This window comes from Ochotona curzoniae, unplaced genomic scaffold (genome assembly GCF_017591425.1).
Source record: "Ochotona curzoniae isolate NIBS_2020 unplaced genomic scaffold, NIBS_Ocur_1.0 contig_2723, whole genome shotgun sequence".
NCBI classification, from domain to species: Eukaryota; Metazoa; Chordata; class Mammalia; order Lagomorpha; family Ochotonidae; genus Ochotona; species Ochotona curzoniae.
The window spans coordinates 5007765-5027559 of NW_024465573.1; the positions used below are offsets into that span (position 1 = coordinate 5007765).

The 19795-nt window shown below is 38.2% G+C and overlaps 1 protein-coding gene across 8 annotated transcripts in view; it reads right to left on the minus strand.

Moving 5' to 3' along the window:
- ARHGEF12 (Rho guanine nucleotide exchange factor 12) overlaps nucleotides 1–19795 on the minus strand; it is a 142324-nt gene that overhangs the window by 19256 nt on the left and 103273 nt on the right. For 7 of the 8 annotated variants that reach the window (XM_040976815.1, XM_040976809.1, XM_040976808.1 and 4 more), the window contains 14 exons: nucleotides 18843–18885; nucleotides 18431–18536; nucleotides 17869–18006; nucleotides 17367–17399; nucleotides 16911–17025; nucleotides 15498–15603; nucleotides 14083–14295; nucleotides 10722–10854; nucleotides 10064–10099; nucleotides 9611–9765; nucleotides 8176–8322; nucleotides 7101–7186; nucleotides 2460–2585; nucleotides 872–986 (listed from right to left, as the gene is read on the minus strand). In XM_040976815.1, coding sequence (XP_040832749.1) covers nucleotides 872–986; nucleotides 2460–2585; nucleotides 7101–7186; nucleotides 8176–8322; nucleotides 9611–9765; nucleotides 10064–10099; nucleotides 10722–10854; nucleotides 14083–14295; nucleotides 15498–15603; nucleotides 16911–17025; nucleotides 17367–17399; nucleotides 17869–18006; nucleotides 18431–18536; nucleotides 18843–18885 — 1552 coding nt within the window. The remainder of the gene's footprint in view (nucleotides 1–871; nucleotides 987–2459; nucleotides 2586–7100; nucleotides 7187–8175; nucleotides 8323–9610; nucleotides 9766–10063; nucleotides 10100–10721; nucleotides 10855–14082; nucleotides 14296–15497; nucleotides 15604–16910; nucleotides 17026–17366; nucleotides 17400–17868; nucleotides 18007–18430; nucleotides 18537–18842; nucleotides 18886–19795) is intronic. The other variant, XM_040976813.1, reaches the window with a different exon arrangement.

Consider the following 19795-nt stretch of genomic DNA (forward strand, 5'->3'; position numbering starts at 1 on the left):
AGAGAAACTCAAATCCATGTTTTAGAACAGCAGAGTGTGGAAATAACAAATTAGTTCAGCTACATAAAAATATAGATAGAAGCCATCTCTTCAACTCAAAACAAGCTTCTTCAAGGCAAATGTAACATATAATAAAAATCAGCAAACTTTTTCTATAAAGGGCCATATAACAAGCATTTTTCAGGCCAGATAGTCTGTGTTATGTTTACTCAATTCCACTGTCATAGTGAAAAAGCAGAGATAATGCACAAACACAGGATGTGTGATTGTATTCCAATATAATTTTATTTATAAAAACAGGAAGGTTGGTTTGGTCAACAACCCATAGTCTGTCAAACTCTGTATTAGAGCCACCAACACAATACATTGCACCAAACCATGTGAAGAGTGGATGCTAGAAAAGCTTGCTATTGTATTTGAAAATCTGATTTCAGACATCAGATCATTGCGAAAGGTGATGTACCAGGACATTTTTGTTCCTGAACATTTTTGGAAAAACAAATTATTTGACATGCAGAAACACAGAGGCTAAACAAGTGAGTGAGAGAAAGGGAAAGGGCTAGAGAGAGTCTCTCATCTATTGGTTGATTCTACAAATGCCCAGAATAACCAGGGCTGGGTCAGGCTGAAGCCAGGAACCAAGAACTCAGTCTAAGTCTCTCATTTGGGTCGAAGGAACCTGGGTATTTGAGCATCACTTGCTTTCACCTCAGGTGTGCATTAGCACACAGTGGGAACTGGGAGCAGAGCTGGTACTCAAACCCAGGCACTCCAGTAAAGGGTGCAGCATATCAAGCAGCATTTTAACCACTGTACGAAACATCTACCCCTATCCTCAGATGTCAAGCTTGACTTCAGTGAGCAGCTGTACCTGTATACTTGGCAATGTTATCCAACAGAAGTGGATATTTTGTAAGCCTCTGCATTTGAGTGGGAATGATATCCTTTAGCTGAAGACGACGACACAGAGGATTACTCTCAGCATCCTAAAATGAAAGTAAAATAAATTAATCTATAATTCTTATTAGGACTATGATTATCCAAATACAAACTATCTGCTCACTATAAAGTTTCAGCAACATTAGAATTCTAATTAATAAAACAAGATGTTTTTAAAAATGCTAACACATATCACTGTCACACCATACTTGGTCCTTTCACTGCATAATGGGGGAAGGAAGGAAATCTCTATCATAAGCCAAAGGCTTCTATGTTTTCGGTTTAAGCAAGGACTGATGGTATCCATGAAAGACTCTGAGAATAGCTCTTTTGAATTAACAATTTATTCAGAAAATCTAGGTACACTTTCCTGTGATTTGCATTCCCATCAAAAGGTAGCTGAACTGCTATCTACCCATTCACAAGTATACACAACAGACCACCAGGCTAATATGCTGGCTCAACTACATCAGAGGTCAGCAAACTTTTCAGTGAAGTAACACTTGGCAAATATTTTAGCCTTCACAGGCCACAGTCTCTCTCACAAGTATTCTCACACAAATAAAAGGGCTTTGGGTAATAAAGAAGTCTCAGAAAACTTGAAGGATTCCCCGTTCTCTGGTGTACCTACCCTATAAACTACCACTCCCTTGGGTGGGGATGGATCATGGGACAATGATGGCTATCACTTTTAACAGGTTAGGTTACTGCCAGTTGACTCTAGGTTGATTAAAAAGCAGATCACATGGGTGTGACTTAATCAGGTGAGCCTTAAAAAAAAATCCATGTCAAAGAGATGTATTCCTAGTGTCTAGAAGAAAGTAAATATGCCTCAGAGCCAGAGGGCAGACACAGGCACTTTCCAGGAGCCTACAGAGCTCTCAGCCATCAACTAGGAGGGAGTGGGAATTTTGGTCACATCTTTATAAGGATACATTTTTATTAAAAACCAGTTCGCTCAGAAGAGGAACTCTGAACCTCAGATGAGAGCTGCAACTCAATAGACAATTCAATGTGTAAAGAAATCCTGAAGAGAGAATTCACATAAATTATATCTGTTTTCCTAAAGCACAAAACTATGAGATAATAAATGATTAAGTGGCCTATGCACAGCAAAAGAAAACAACTACACTGTTTTGGAACAATACTCAACAAATAAGGCAATGGACAAGACATGTCCTGTGGATCACAGTTCATTGATCTTTGAGCCCTATCAAAGTATACCCCAGTGAGTACAATTGTACTTATATTCTTCTCCAGTGTAAAACCATTCTCACATTCTGACTTTAATTCTGCTTATCAATAACTTCAAGATAAAATCCTATAGCGATGTGAATTTGGCATTTACATTATTCCTGATACCATTCAAAAATTATTTTTATACCTTTCAGTAATTTAAGAGAAAACATTCAGCTTCTGAAAATGTTGGGGCAGATATAATCCTTGCAAAAGACTTTCATGAAGTTCTATAATTGATAAACTTGCGTAATAGTTTTCATGACATGACTCATTCAACTTACCTGCACAAAAGTCTGGAATCGAGAATCCTTTTTCTGACGAGCCTTGATCATTTCCAGGGCAAAAGGCTGGTTACTGCAGAAGGTGGCAGCAGCGTGTTTCAGTCTCTCTTCCCCCGGTCCACTGAACTGTGCCAAAAGTGCAAAGAAAACAACAGGGAAGGAACACTGAGCTTCTTGAAGGTCCAGGAAAACAGGAGACAAGTGCAATCTTTTCACAGTAAGTATTCTCAAGTAACTGGCAACACAAAACTACATATCTACAGGGATTACTGATTCTTCATGAAAAAGGTATGCCTCTGATACATTCAGAACTTTTCAATGTTTTCTTGCCTATCATAACTTACTACCTTTCTATTCTTTATCACTTCTAAATTAGATAGAAACATTGACATTTGGGAAATACAACACATTAAATGCCAGGAGAATGAAACTGAATTACATTTTTGTGGATACTAACATTTTTACAAGAATTATTTCACACTGCTCCAGGAAGCAAATCTTTTTACTCCAGCTTTTTTTCCTACTTACTACAAAATTACAGGTGATAACTTCTCTGGGTCAAAACAAATTAAATCACTTCTACTCATCTGTGCAGAAACTGGACATGGTTTGTAAGGGGTAGGGTTTGTGAAGCTATGAATCTCTTTTTGCCAACATTGTACTTCATGCTAATATTTTAAAATTTAATTTTGTATATGTATGGTCATAATTTTAAAGTTTCTAATAAAATACCTAACAACTGCTTCACTCATAATGCATGTGCCCTTAAAGTGTAAGTCAAATAAGCTGCTTTCTAATGCCATCTCTATATTTGTAAGTAACTGCTTTATGTTTTACAATTAGATGTTCTATACACTCTTCCATTTAAAGCCATATTTTTAATAGTTTGCACATGAAGACACTTTATAAAAAGTCATTTTGCAACGCATTTGTAGACAAATTCAGAGTATTTTTTTCTTTGAGCAGGACACACACAAGTGATGTTCTAACAGCCCTATAGTTAAATCTGAGAGCAAATTTAAAGATGAAACTGACAGCATTTTTTGATGTTAGTCAAAACACATAAATAAAAAACTAGCTGGGTTTACAGAATGTAATGTTCTCGATTTTAAGAAATTCTACTTGCACTTTTAGAAAAAGACTATATTTATAAGACGATTCTTAAATTTTTAAAGAAAGATTTCAGGGTTGGCATTATAGATAACAGAAAAAGCTGGTGCCTGCAATACTAGCATACTCTATCACTCAGCCCTGGCTGATGTGGCCATCTGGGGAGTGAACTATCAGATGGAAGCTCTGTCTCTCCCCTCTCTTTAAGGGCCAGGCTGAAGCCAGGAGCCAGGAGCTCATTTGGATCTCCCACATGAGTAGCAGGGGTCCAAGTATTTGGGCCATCTTCGTTTTTTTTCCTAGGGCAATAACAGGGAGCCAAAATGGAACTGGAGCATTTGGGATTTGAAGCAGTGCTTATATGGGATGCTGGCATCGCAAGCAGTAGCTTTACCCACCATACCACAATGTTAGCCCCTGATAAAGTAAAATTAACAGACAAAAACTAGAAACATACCCCAAAACTACTGTTTCAAAAAAGCACAAGTCAATCTACTGCTTGATCTGACAATGGTTTATGCTTAATTTATCTTTCATATTTAATAGCTTCAAACTCAAACAGTTACTATTCATTCTATTTTCTTCAACTTTTTATAAATATATCATGCTGTTCAAGAACACACTTTTCTCCCAGCTACAGGCAACTGCCTGTGTGTCTTGTACCTAGGCAAGTGTTACACTACTGGGAGAAAAGTAGCCAACAGCTAGCTGGCAGGCATTCTGAGGCTGGTTAATGCAACTTTGTGTTAACTATACCAGTGTGCCAGCAGAGTTGTCTGGTCTTTTTATTTATTTATCTTAAAGATCTGGGGCAACTAGATGCAGTACACCTATTGCAACACTGGGTGCACACCAGCATCATGTGTGTGATGGGGGTAGGTGAAGGTTGCTGTGCATTACCAGGGGCCAGGAAATGGGGATGGGTCTGAATGGGGGCTATTTCATCTATCTGAAATACATAAATGATTTCTGGGGTGTCCACAGACCAGGCCACGGCACCTGCAGGTAACTGAGGGAGGGAGCTGAGACAGGGACAATCAGAAGTGGGAATCTGAAGGGCCTCCTTGGGTCAAGCCAAAGCACCTGTCCACATGCAGAAGAGTCAGGGCTGGGGTGAGGTAGGCCAGGATAGGTTGCATTATCTGCAGGTGCTTGTCAGAGACATGTTTGGGGGTAAGTCTAGTAAGGGTACTTTGAGGTTGCCTCACCAAGACTGTAGCACCCACCAGTGCATGCAAAAGCTACAGTTCAAGCAGGCCACACCGAGTTGGGCTGTAGCACCCACTGGCTACATAAGAGCTGGGGCTGGGAGATGGGACAGCTAGGCTGCAGCACCCAACGGCATATGCAAAAACTGGGGCTGAGGGCAGGCAAACTAGGGATTTCTAGAGGTTGTCCAGACTAGGCTGCAGCACCTGCCATAGAACTGGGCTTAGGGGCAGGATAAGCCAGGTTAGACTGTAGTACCTACCACAGCTGAAGGCTATACTATGTCATAGCATAAAATGAAATGATAGGGCCTGGCATGGTAGCCTAGTGGCTGCAGTACTTGCCTTGCATGTGCCAGGATCCCATATGGGTGCCAGTTCATGCCCTGGTAGCCCCACTTCCTGTCCAGCTCCCTGCTTGTGGCCTGGAAAAGCAGCTGAGGAAAGCCCAAAACATTGGGGCCATTCACCTGTGTGGGAGACCTGGAGGAGGTTTCTGGCTCTTGGGTTTGGATTGGTGCAGCTCTGGCCATTGCAGCTGCTTGGGGAGTGAATTAATAGAGGGAAGATCTTCCTCTCTATCTCTCCTCCTTTTTGTATAACTGATTTCCCAATAAAAATAAAATAAATATTTAAAAAATAATAAAATGATAGTCTTACTCTGCAATAGAGCCAGTGCTGTAACATAGTGCATAAAGCCGCCCCCTGTGGTGCCAACATTCCAACATGAGCAGTGGTTTGAGTGTTGGCTCCTCCATTTGCAACCCAGCTCCTTTTTAATGCAACCAGTGAGAGCAACAGAGCATAGCACTAGTGACTGGCCCCTGCCACTCACGAACCCCAGAAAGTTCTTCGTTCTTGTTGTTGAACCAAATCTGCTTTGAACATTTGTAGCCATTTGGGGAATAAACCAGTGATGAAAAAATTTGTCTTCCTTTTATCTGAAACTCTGCCTTTTAAGTAAAATCAAAATCTTCTAAAAAAATCTTCTAAAAAAAAATCTCTAAAATAATATCAAAGTATGTCTACAAAAAAACAGAACAAAACAAAACAAAAAAGCTGTGGGGCCCAGCACAGTGGCGTAACGGCTAAGATCCTCGCCTTGAAAGAATCAGGATCCCATATGGTCACCGGTTCTGGTCCTGGCGGCCCCACTTCCCATCTAGCTCCCTGCTTGTGGCCTGGGAGGGCAGTTGAGGATGGCCCAAATCTTTGGAGGAGGCTCCTGGCTTTGGATCGGCACAGCTCCAGCCATTGTGGCTGCTTCAGGAGTGAATCATCGAACAGAGGATCTTCCTCTCTGTCTCTCCTCCTCTCTGTATCTATGACTGTGCAATAAAAATAAATCTTAAAATAAACACTTTGGTAAGGGCAATACACGTCATGACATGACAGTAGGTATGATTTCTTGTACCTATTCTGTGAGTCAGAGGTTAAGAAGTGATCCACAGTCAGTGAAAGAAAAAAGATGGTTGTTCCAGTCTTTAGTCTTCTAAAAAGTTACTATAGAACTACCAAAACCTTGAGTCATTTTCCCAAGCAGTGCATAAAAGGAAGAACTTTCTGTGAGCATACCAGTAAAATTTTGAGAATGTTATCTTAGGCTTTACTATTATTCAGAGTCTTTACTAAACAGTACTACTGTAAAAAAAATTAACTCAAACAACATCTCCTTAAAAAGGCTTTCTGTATGTTTTACGTTAGGTATCTGCTACATATTCCTGTTAACAATTTGTGTTCTCCTCTTTTTGTCACATTTATCATGCCTGAAATAACTAAAGCACTGACTTTACATTGATCATAAGCAGTACAAGTATGGGAGCCATGTATACCAGGATTGTCACTACATTCTCATGCCTACACACAGCACTGTCAAACCTGAAAGGCAGACAGAAAAACAGAATTTGAAAACAATGGTTTCAGTCTCTGAATTCTTATCCTTAGATAATAAACAAGATTAAATAACTCGCTTCTCCACTGTTGTAGTAATAGCTCTAGATTTATGTTTTGCAACTGTCTAACATTACACAGTAAGATTCTGAAATCTAAACAACTAATAACTAAACTTCTACATTAAATTATTTTCATCAAAATCCACTATATATTGTTTAAAACACAAATATCCAGTGTCAGTAATTTACGCAAAAAGAGGACTTAGGTAATTATCAGGAACTAGGAGTTCACACTTGGAATCTTTTTTCAGCTCTATCTTAGCTTGACAAAACAGATGAGTCTTCATATTTTGAAAGCTTAATTATTTCACCTTAAATCTGATCAGTTAGTGTCTAGAAAAGTAATACAAAAAACAAAAAAATTTTCTTACCCAGGTCAACAAATCTTCCCCAATTTGATCAATAACAGAAGTCTCATTCCTCTTTCGAACAGCCTTCATTTGTTCATTCAGCCCAACTAAAGCAAAAGATTACAATAATTAAGTTTACACTCATTTTAGGTTGAGCAACTGGCAGCACAAGTAGCTACATTTTTTAAAAAGGATTTTCAGAATAGTATACCTGCTTCTAATTTTCTCAATTATAACATATAGATATTGCAAGCTTTACCAGAAAAACAGGTGTTAAAAAAAAGTTTTGCAAACTAATATATTACATAGACTGTAGTTACATCAAATATGCATCTAACCTCAAGACTCCCATTTTAACCATGCTCAAAAACAAATTTCAACAGTGCCAAGTGATTCTGCTCACTGTTCCTCTCAAAACTGGTGTGTTCACAGGCAATGGATACAATCAATCATGCAATCAGTGAATGCCTGTGAACCCTAAAATTACCCACAAAGGCATAAAAGGCCTCAATTTGGTTGGCAGGAATTGGTAGGTGATAATGACATTTTTGATAAAGAAAAACTGAAAACAGAAAAATAGTGATCTACAAAGAGAGAGAATCCTACTGTCAATGAAGGCCCAAGATGACTACAATAAGGGAAAGCCAACAAGGTGAAAATTTTCATTACTTACTCAAGTGTTCCAAGCAACAAAATATTTCTGAAAATGGTCTCACCATGAGATAATATACAGTATATTATCATTTATAAAATACATGTATGCATACGTAATTACATGATACAAATTATATATCACATTGTAATTGATAGGAAAGCCTCAGGGTGATCTTGAGGATTCACGTTTTTCACAAGCACTAACTGTAAACTTAAATTTCTATGCTAACATTCTGTACATGAAAGCTGATTGTGGGAACAAAGGATAGAGGCAACATTTCAATCATTTATTTATACTCTATGCTCACAAAGAACTTCCAGAATGCTGTCATGGATACATTTATAAAATCCAATAAAGGTATCTCCCATAGTTTCTTTATATGTTCACAACTTTTCTGTACTGGAAATGCTAAGGGCAAAGATCAGAATAAATTTTTCTTACTATGAAGCTGAAGAATATCTTCCAAGTTAGAAAAAATCTTCCGTAGTTCTGACGGTGACAAAATTCCTTCTCTAGACACTCGCTGATAAAACACTTGATCAAGAACTTTCAGTGTTCGAACATGAGCTCTTTCCGTGTAGAACAATTCTAAACAGAAGAAAGGAGATGTGAAATGTTGTCTTAGAATGATTCCATAGGACCAAACATAATCGTCAGCTGGAATTAGATAGTGAGGGAGTTATAAACTAAGTTATGTATCATTCATGAAGTATAAAATGGCCCAAAAAATGCTTTGATTCCATGAAATTTCCCAACGGTTTGACTCTGAGAGATAAATATTAAAAATGAAAACTATCATTCAAAGCTATTTTGTACTATTTTGTACTTAAAAGTTAACACTACACTGCTGAACTCATTGTTCTGTTTATAGTAATAACCACCCACCGCAACAAGAACATTTGAGACTGTAAAGCCCCATGATCATATCTATAGCCTTAAGTCCTTTTCTGAATGTTATTTTTGTTTTTCTAAATTATGTGTAAGCCATCAAGTTTGGAGCCACACTTGTAATTTCACTATGTCTCATTATGTTGTGAGAGTGTCTATTCAGGACAGTAGAGCATACAGTGTCTATGTCACATATGTCACATACATGCTAACGTCATAATGAGCACCCAATAGGGTACAGGAAACCCTGATTCGTAGCTTTCCCATTATTAGTTATATCAGCTTAATTAACCAGTCTTTCTGGGCTTTGGCCTCCTCACTCACAACTTATCCATAAAAATAACTAAGCCTGATATTAAAATGAGGTGCAAATGCTGTAAGGTTTTTCACTTTTAAGAACTAAGATGCTAAGAATCTTTTTTAAAAATATATTTTTATCTTGAATTTTGCATTATGTGTTACAATTTCATATATGCCGGGAGTCCCCTTCAAACTCCCACCCTCCGACAGATTTTCCCCATTTTACTACAATGATGTAGTCCTTCATAAGGAATCATAATTCTATCAGTCTCTATTTAAGTGTACCCCGACACTGTTGGTACACAGTCAGAGTCCAGCACTCCATTGAATACACATATCCAACAGTTTCATTGGGAATCCATCTTTCATCTGGAAGCAGGGATGCATGTACCCCCAAGCCTGTATAAGATAGACCCCCAGTATTCCAGATGATGCTAAGAATCTTACTTACACTGAGGGTTCAATACTTTATCCTTTTGAATTATTAATAAGAATAGGAGAATTATTTCCAATTTTTGAGTTGAAGAGTTCAAGAATCACCTACCTGATTTAATATCCTTTTTATATTCCTCAAAAGGAAAAAAAAAAAAAGGCTATGCAGAAATCTAAAAATCTGAAGCAAACTCCAAGGGTTTGCTTTACTTTGATACAACTCAGTATATGTTAACAACAAATTGATTACACTCACCATTAATTACTTCTTGCCTTTTGATTTCAGAAGGTTTCAGTCCCAGTAACACTTCTCGACTAACAAGCTGCTGCCAATTAGGTGGATCTGTTTCTAAGTCATTTTCAAATTGTTCATCTTCACTTTGACTTTCTCCAAAAGCTAAGCTGTCAAACCTAATGAAAAAAAGTTAATGAGTTCTAGTTAAGGACTCAGGTGGACAATGTGAAACAGCCCAGTTTTTACATTACAGTGTATAAAGATCTATGTCTGATTTACCACAGAGCCTGACACAGTATCCTCCTGTTTGTTAAAAATATTTCAATATACATCTTTAGAATACTTATTAAGAATGTTCTTTTATGCTTTTAACAGATTTGTGTATGGAGCTTCTTTTAAAACAGACTTTAGAGAAAAAAATTGCTAAGTTTCTTAAAATGTGCCTTTATTGAAAGTTACTGCAGATTTACTTACTTTCGAAAGGGCTTTGGTGTTCCATGTTCAATCACCCTAAAATAATGGAGAAACATAAGTCAACATTAAAACAAAATAGTGATCAAGTATCTTTGTACTAAATACATTTGAAACTGGGTTTATCCCCAGCAGCCTAATAAATAATTTTATTGGATATACTGATGATTTCATATAAAGCAAACTGAAGAAAGCTTCAAATTCTAGTTAATACTAACAAGTAATAGTTCTTTCTCAAAACATTACGTAAGGGGAAAAACAAAGTTGTAAAGTTTAAGAACAGTAATGAACTTTAAAAACATGGGTGAATACAAGTTAAATAACCTCTTGGGATACCTGCACCTCCTACTGGAATGCTTGAGTTACACCTCCATTTCTGACCAGGCTTCTTATTAAGGTGCCTGGTAGGCAGCAAGTGACTTCCCAAGTACTTAGGTTCCTGTGCTGCATTTGGGAGACCAGATGGAGTCCCCTACCTCCTGGTCCAGCCCTAACTGCTGCAGGCATTTGAGGAGTGAATCAGCAGATGGAAAATTTCTTTCTGTGTGCTTCTTTACCCTCTAACCATGTCACTCTTTTAACTAAACAAATCAATGAAACTTAAAACAAAAACCAAAGATAAGCAAGTCTCCTGAGCTTCTCGAAGGAGTCACTGAATTACCTTTCTACTTCACATTCCTCCTCCTGCACTTGGTCTAATGGAGGAGGTGGAAAATCAAAGGCAGTATTGGGAGTGCGAGGTGGGCCATCCAAGGAGTCTCCAGATGCTGGGGTTTCTCCAATTTGCTTTGACCCTGAAAAATAAAACATTTCAAGAGCATTAATCCTTAATGAAATCACTGACTGGCAAAACAAAGTTAGTCCCCATAAGAGCTTCAACCTCATTAACAAGCCAGACATTCACACAGTTACAAGTTAACTAAAAATTTTTATATGTAAGAACTTTAACTGTACTAAAAAAATTATCTTTAAAATGGCATATTGAAACCCATATAAAACATGACAATAATGCAAACAGTTTAAAAGAGCACATGATAAAGGAGAAACCTTCCCCTGCTTTTATCTTTTCTACTACCTCCAGTAAACTTTTTTCGTGTTTTCAAGTTTTAGTTATTATGCGGTCCAACCCTAAATAGTAATCCCTTACTTGTTTCACTTAACTGATTTTCTTAAAATGCTGCTATGGAGAGAATTTTAAAGTTAATGTTGACCCAATAGTAGGTACCATAACATTAAATAACTTTCTTTTAAAGCTTTGTTTATTTTTATTCGAAAGACAGATATATAGAGAGGAGGAGAGACAGAGAGGAAGATCTTCTGTCCAAATTTCTTTCTCCAAGTGACTGCAACGGCCAGCGCTGTGCTGATCCAAAGCCAGGAGCCAGGAGCCAGGAGCCAGGAGCCAGGAACCTCCTCCAGATTTCCCACACAGGTGCAGGATCCCAAGGCTTTGGGCCGTCCCTGACTGCTTTCCCAGGCCACAAGCAGGGAGCTGGATGGGAAGTGGAGCTGCTGGGATTAGAACTGGCGACTATGTGGGATCCCAGTTTGTTCAAGGCGAGGACTTTAGCCACTAGGCCATTGTGCTGGGCCAAAGAATCATTTTTCCTTATACATAGAGTTTTTCTGTTTATATTCTTTATGTCAACTAGTATGTTTGGCAACTTGTATTTACTTAGGCCTTGACTCTAACAAGCAAATTTTTCTAAGAGTTGGTGGGGTTGTATTAATTTAAGATGAAAGACCAGCAGCTGACTTGGCTTTCTTTTGCTATATGAAAATAGGTCCACTCCAGTTGAGATCTCTCTTGAGCTGGGTGAGTCCCTGGCATATTCATACTCACTGTCTCCAAATTGTCAAGTGTCAGAACTCCAGGTATTGCAACGAAGAACCAAACTCTCCCTACACAATTAACTCTACCTCCCTAAAATAGAGCAAATTTTCTTCTGGTTCTTATCACAGACTGCAGGTCCAGTGCAGTAGCCTAGTGGCAGAAGTCCTCATCTTGCATGTGCTGAGATCCCATGTGGGTGCTGTTTCATTTCCTGGCACCTCCACTTAGCATCTAGCTTCCTGCTTGTGGCCTGGGAAAGCCGTAGAGGATGGCCCAAGCCTTGGGACCCTGTAACCACATGGAAGACCAGGAAGAAGCTCCTGGCTCCGGCTCAGTTTAACTCTGGCCATTGTAGCCACTTGGGGTGTGAACCAGCAGATGGAAGATCTTCCTCTCTGTCTCTCCTCCTCTCTGTAGATCTGACTTTCCAATAAAAATACATAAATCTTAAAAAAACACACAGTATGCTTATACACATACTCTATAATGCAAGGATTAGAAGCATAGCTAATAGAGCTGTTTTGTTATAAACCTTCAATTAGTTCATCCTTTTCAGCTGTATCTCTTATTCATAACCCCCTCATGTAAAGTTGCATCACAAAGTCTCCGCAGGCAAAGTGCGTTCCTCCTTCAACTACTTACAAAAATTACAGGCTCTGCTTCCTTAGGTTGTTTTGCCCATCAAATAACTTGTCTACTTTTAATTTCCTGGATAAATATCTGTTGGAACATCTTATATGCTGGTAACATACTCTATTCTTCTAGCTCCTTTCTTTTTATGATTCCTGTTTATTCACTTATCAAGTAAGTTTTTTATTTCAATGAATCCTGAGGAGCCCTGAAATACCAATGCAAATTTATCTGACATCTTCAGAATTCCACTATTTGAAAAAAAATCCCCAGACTTTTCTCAAAATGTTGGCTTTCTTCTTTAACAAAAACCTGTTGATTCTGATGGTTACCTCCTCCAGTAAAGGTCTGTCAAACAGAAGTTAACATTTCTGCCATATACTGTGCACTTATAAAAGTACTTGCTCCACTGAAACTCTCAGAATACTATCACATGTTCTCCCATTCCCAATAGTCATCCAATAACATTAAGCCTTTGGTTGCAGTCACATTGTTTTTGTCTCTGTGACATAAATCATATTAGGTGATCTCAAAATCATTTATGCTAAACTGTTTCAACCCCTGGCTCTTCACTTTTATACCTAAGACCTTCCTTTATGTTGCCTTAGTGATCACTGCATAGTCTCAGACTTTGTGGTCACCAGACCTTGAACCGCCTCCAGAACCAGTGATATAGACAGAAGTCCTCTGAATTCTCCAAATAAAACCAATTCTCTCAGCTCACTTGCTTAAGAGATCCCTTATAACAAACATGAAAAATATGGTATTGAGCTTCCAACAGTACTCTTCAAATTGTCTTGCTCTTTGCAACAGAGTCTCATTTTCAGGTAATAAATCCTGACATTCACGTATACTCTGCATCTTACGAAATTTCTCTTCCCTATTTTGTTGTTTAGACCACGGGTGGGTAATGTCCAGACTCAGGGCTATACAACACCCTCTCAATCATTTGGTGTAGCCCTGTCAAGGCCACTGCAGGCAGGACTTGAACTCAGCAAGTCTGAAGCAGCCTAATTTTTAAATTGCAAATTAGCATAGCCTGCCAGTGATGCTACAAATATCCAAACAGCCCTTGGCAGAAAATGGTTCCCACCTCAGGCTCAGATAAATTCAAATTTCTCTCAGCTGGTTTCCTATCAAGAGTCAAATAAAATAAAAACCTCTAATATTCAGATTTTTTATAAGTCTTCTTTAAAACTCCTACAACTGCTCTAGCTACTGACCAATCCCATTAATGCTTCCTTACCTTTCCCTATTGGATTTAACACAATGTTTGTGTCTGTGTAAATATACACTCCCTGAAACTTAAGCTGGTAGAGGACAAGCATCTGTGAATAGATATTTCATGTTAACATCTGCAACAAAGTCAATGCATAAAAGACAGCTTCAGAAATATATTTTTGATGTAAGAGAACTAGAAATTATTACTCAGCATAGATCGTTACTGGCTATAGAATATAAAAATGTGCAAATTAAACTAAACTGTGATACGTTCTTGATTAAAATAATCTACAAACTATTTAGATTGCAGTGGTGTTCTTGCAAGCTATTGGCTCACCCGTATCATTCTCTTTTCCTCCTTCCTGGGAAAGAGCAGCCCCTGAAGCAACAGATGACACGGAATTGGCAGGTGGATAGCCAATGTCTGCTGCTTCACTTGCTAACCCGCTCTGGCGCAACTTTGTAGAGTCTTGAGGTTCAGGACTCACAGATGAGGGTGTGGATAAGTGCTTAGGGTGGCGCACCTTCTGCAGCTCCATGGCTCTGCCAACTGAACAGAGAAAGTAATGGTTAATAAATGCTAAATTGCAAAAATGCTAAAAGGAAGATACTGTAAAATAGCCTGTGAAAAGTCCTATGGCATAGTGGGCCTCCTCAAAGTACAAAAATAAACTGTGACACAGAGCAAAGGAACAGCAAAGCAAAAAAGGATAGAGGGAAGGCGAGGGGAAGGCAGAAGAGTAAGATGAGGTTAAGGCATCAGAAGTTGTGGCTAAGGCAGAGGAAAAGAAGGTGCAAAAGATAAGGATATGACAGCAATGGTGGACCTGAGGACTTGAGCAGGAAATGACACAGGAAATTTTTGAACTGTATGCGTTTGTATGTAGCTATGAAAAGGCCTTTATCTTTGCAACCATTTAGTAAGCCCCGTGCCAATTCTCCAACTCTCAGAACTTCATCACCATAAATCCACCAGAGAATACTCAGACTAATCCCTGTCCTGCTCATACCCATAATCCCCCACAGTACTCTACAGCATCTTTACTGCTGATACAATCCCACCACCCCAAATTCAAAACATCTTATTCTGTATCTCCTAGAACTTATGAAATATTCCAGCACCCCAAACACCTCTCTCAGGACTTCACTTTCTGTTTTTCAACAAGGGATACACTTGTCACAGAATTGCTCAGTGTATGGAATATTCAGTGTCACAGCATGACCATTTTCTCCCACCCCAACTATGTTAATATTTTCACATGTGGCCCTGCCTAAGATGAGAACCACTCCCATGGCCTAGTTACTTTTCCCATCCCTGCTTTTCCTGCAGCATCTCTAGTAGGCTGCTCAGGGGCTGAAAGGAGATCAGAAAATAAAGCACAACAGAATGATGGAGATATTCTAGAAGAATGGGGAGAGTAACATATGGATAAAAAGATTAAACCGAGTATGGGACAGAGAATTCACGTTTGCACTTTGTTCCACTTTAATAAGCTCAGCTTGTATGCAAACATAATTTAAAGAATCAACTGGTAGAATATACATCTGACAGAATAGCACTGATAAAGAAAAATGTTGATGACATGACAAATTTATGGCAAGATGGGTGGATTTCAATTCAGAAATAATAACATTACAAATTCAGAAAACCTGTCTGAAGGACACCTTGCTCCAGTAATTCATTCCAGCCAAACGAGCCTCTGGTGTAAACATGGCACACAGAGGCACACAGCATTTCAAACTACAACGTACTTGCACTGTTGTCATGACGACTTGGTCTCCTTGGAGGTCCCAAGATGCTAGGAAATCCTCTTCGCTTCCCTTTGTCTTCGCCTTCTCTATCTTTCTTCATACTTTGCTAGAATTCAAATACAATAAACAAGATAAGATTCACCTAACAGATTCTTTTTGCTGCTTTCAAACATAGAAATGTGAATTCAATGGTTAGTTGAAAGAAACTGGATTAAATGTTTATGAATATACACATGCACACACATACAGAGTGCAGCACTATATTATATACACCTCAAATTCAGGAAGTTTTTTAAAGATTTATTTATTTATTGGAAAGTCAGATCTACAGAGAGGAGGAGGAGACAGAGAGGAAGATCTCCCATCCGATGATTCACTCCCCACGTGAGCGCAACGGCCGATGCTGTGCCAATCCGAAGCCAGGAGCCAGGAACTTCTTCCAGGTCTCCCACACGGGTGCAGGGTCCCAAAGCTTTGGGCCGTCCTCGACTGCTTTCCCGGGCCCAAGCAGGGAGCTGGATGGGAAGCTGGGCTGCCGGGATAGAACAGGCGCCCATATGGGATCCCGGGGTGTTCAAGGCGAGGACTTTAGTCACTATGCCATTGCGCTGGGCCCAAATTCAGGAAGTTTTTTCAAATTCTTTAATGCTGACAATTTTGAAATATAAAAAGGCAGTTGTAGAACACATTTACCAGGAGCTTGCTCTAATTCATTCATTCATTCAAATTCATAATGTGCAAAGGCACTGTGTTACTAGCCAACAAATGAAGAATAATGGCTTTACAGAGCTTTACAACATTGCAAACATTAGACAAAAACACAAATAATTACACAATATAACAGGCACTACTAAAAGTATGTAAGGGTACTAACAGTTGAAGCAAGCAACATATAAACTGACATTTTCATTTTTCACATTCTGGACTTCTCTCAACACACTGAGCTTTTCGAGATCACATACTGTATCTTTTAATTCCTAATACGTTGAGCACTGACTGACTAATGAATTTTTTTTTAAGATTTATTTACTTTTCTTTCAAAGTCACAACTGCAGAGAGAGAGAGGGAGAAGGAAAGGCCTTCCATCTGTTGGTTCATTCCCCAAATGGCTACCACAGCTAGAGCTGGGCTGGTCTGAAACTGGGAGTCAAGAGCTTCTTCCAGATCTTCCATGTGGGTGCAGGACCTGGATCACTTTCTACTGCTTTCCCACACCATTACCAGGGAACTAGATGAGAAGTGGAACAGCTGGGACACGAACTGATGTCCATATGAGAAGCTGGCACTCAAGGTAGAGGATTAAGCCTGCTACAGCATTGCGCTGGACCCTGATCAACTGAATTCTAACAAGAAAAACAGCTGTCAAGTGTAAAGAAGCATGTAGACCTGAATGCTGTTATATTCCAGGTTTACCTTGATTTTTGGAAGGAATCCAATCCGACCCCGCTTATGCTCCAAATTTCGAGGTTCTTTCACTTTTACTCCCAAATGTTTCATATACATGAGAATAACATACTGCATTGTGGAACTGGATGGGAAAATTAAAAAATAAACAAACAGAAAAGAAGACAATAAATACAGAAATTAAACACTACTTCTAAGAAAGGAGTCAGTAGAATAAAAATAGCAAACAATTTCCAAAATCTCAATACTAGAATTTTAAATTAATTATGCAGAAAAATTTTAACAATCTAATCACAGCACAAAGAAAAAAAAATTCTATTCAACATGCAAAAATTAGTTCAATAAAACAGAGGCCACCAGAGGGAGACCACAGTCTATATTTCTAAGTTAAAAGAAATTATAATCTGGAGGTGGCAAGAAAAAACAGGCTATTTTGCTAAAATTCTAGGAATAAAATTCTATTACCTCTTTTCTTCTTCAACAGCCTGAGCAGTCATCCTAAAAATATAAACATTTATAAATCAAATATTAAGGTTTGACAAGTTATTAAGTTTATACAACTAAAACAGAACATAATAGGACAAAATATTTTTGGTCTTAGGTGACTGTCATTTGGAATAAAACACATGAAAGAACCCTATATTCTCAAAGAACCTACATACTTTACATGTTCTTGTCTTCTGCTTTACATGTTTTATAGCAAATATTTCCAAAGTGTATGAATTGAAACCAATAAAGACATTCACCAGTTTATCAGTAATTACAAATTTTGGCTATTCATTTACCGGCACTCAGAAAAAGAAGCAATTATCTAAAATATCACAAATTCCAGTTTACAAATTATTATGACAAAATAAGCATCCCTACACCTACAATCTAACTGTCCTAAATTTTTTTCAAAGAGTTCTTCAAGCATAATTAGCATGTCAGCAGATAGGGCATTTCCACATTTACTTCCACTACTTACAACACTTCTTCAATTTTGGCAACAATCTGCTCTGCACACGCCCGCTCCTTCTCCAGAGTGATGCGGTCCTTGTCTCGCTCTGCATCAAGTTTAGTCAATTCACTTTCTGCCAAGGTCAGTCCCATGCTACGTTTCTGCCTAAAGGGAGTAAGAGAAACTTCCTGAGGTGGCCTAGAGCAAAGCTATCCCGCTCCAGAGATGCCCCACCAGTCTCCATATAACTATGCATCTCTAGGGACAGGCAAAATGCCAGTTTTCTACTTATGGGGCTATGTCACCTGGATACCAAAAGAAAAACATCCCACAGGCAATCACTGACAAAACACCCAGCCCGAAGGATCATGGTACAGAACACAGCACTGAGCTTGAATCCTCAAAGTATATGGTTAGAATACAAGCTTTCAATTCCACTCTGGCAATTCTGATGGCCACTATTGTTTGTACAATGGGGCTAAAACAATATTGGTTTGCTTATACTAAACTAAGCATTTAATGTGTAATGTTTTGCCTCATAATGAATCTAGAATGACCACATTGGAGTTCGTTTTATCACCAAGCTTACCGAAAATCTTCTAAGTGCCTCTGAACTTCTGGGTGGACTCTTTCTTGCATAGTCTGGATATAATGGCGATGCAGCTCCTCGGGAATAAGTTCAGGTCGTCTCTTTTCTGTATAAAAAAAGAATTATTTGATACGACAGTCTATTCTGGGCAAACCTATAATTGGCAGCATGTCAATGCTATGTGGTCCAAATTTACTTAGAATATACCAAAGAGAAATCTCCACGTGCATGTCATATATTTCATCTCAGAATTTAGATTTCAATTATGCTTAAATGTGGTATAGGTTCTTCTCTTGCTGCCATTCAAGTGATCAATTAGTCATCATGTGATAGATACAACCTTTAGGGCTCAGCTGAGCTAAAATCTTTAGAGAAGTAATTCTCTCCAAGATACTGATGCTCCAAATCTTACCTAGATCCATAGAGATCTCATCAGGAACAGAAACTTTCAGATGCTAAAACAAGAGATAAACAAAGATGAAATAGCATTAAAGATTTTCCAAGATGTAGGTAAGTACTCACATAAAGTACAGATAGGATGTGGATACCCAGTATAACAAACATATCTACATACAAACTCAAGTATTCATTTAAGTTCCATAGTTATGTAATGGTCGACTGTTAAAAGCTGAAAATAAACCCTTTTCCCAATTATCACACTATAAAAGAAACATCTAGTTATTCCCATAGATGAATGAATGCTTATGTGTGACACTTTTCCAATGAATATACTAGCTTTGGTTTTGCAGATTCATTGATAATGCATTTAGTTACACATGTTTTGAGTCAATACAGGTAAAGCCCAAATGATGTGCACATTACCATGTGAAAAATTTACTGATAAAGATTTTTTATTTCATATATGTATGATGTTCACCAAAGAGACTACAATACTCCTAAATTATTGCCCTATGTAAACTCAAAGGAACTTCACAACAGTCACACTCCCAATGAGAAAGCACTGATTGATTTGGGGAGTCTTAAATCTCTAAACATCATCCATAGTCTTGCTCTTAAGGTGCCTTATAACTTAGTTCTCCTGAGCTATGATTTTTCTTTATAATAATTGCAGTTTTTGACTATACTGCTAGATTGTTGTATTTACCAGTTTTGGAAGAAAACATTTCTATTCTATACTTACAGGAATTAGCCTCGTGCTTATTTTACATTGTTTACCTATATGAACCATATGCTTCCACAATCTAAAAGATTCCTATAAGATATGAAGTTTTAAATTTGAAAATAAGTCACCATTAAAAAGTATGGGATCTCTTATATTAATTAGAATAACAGTGAAATACTTTAAAACCTTTTATCTTTAACTGAAGCCGTCAGGAAGTAAGACAAAATAACATTTTCTCCCCT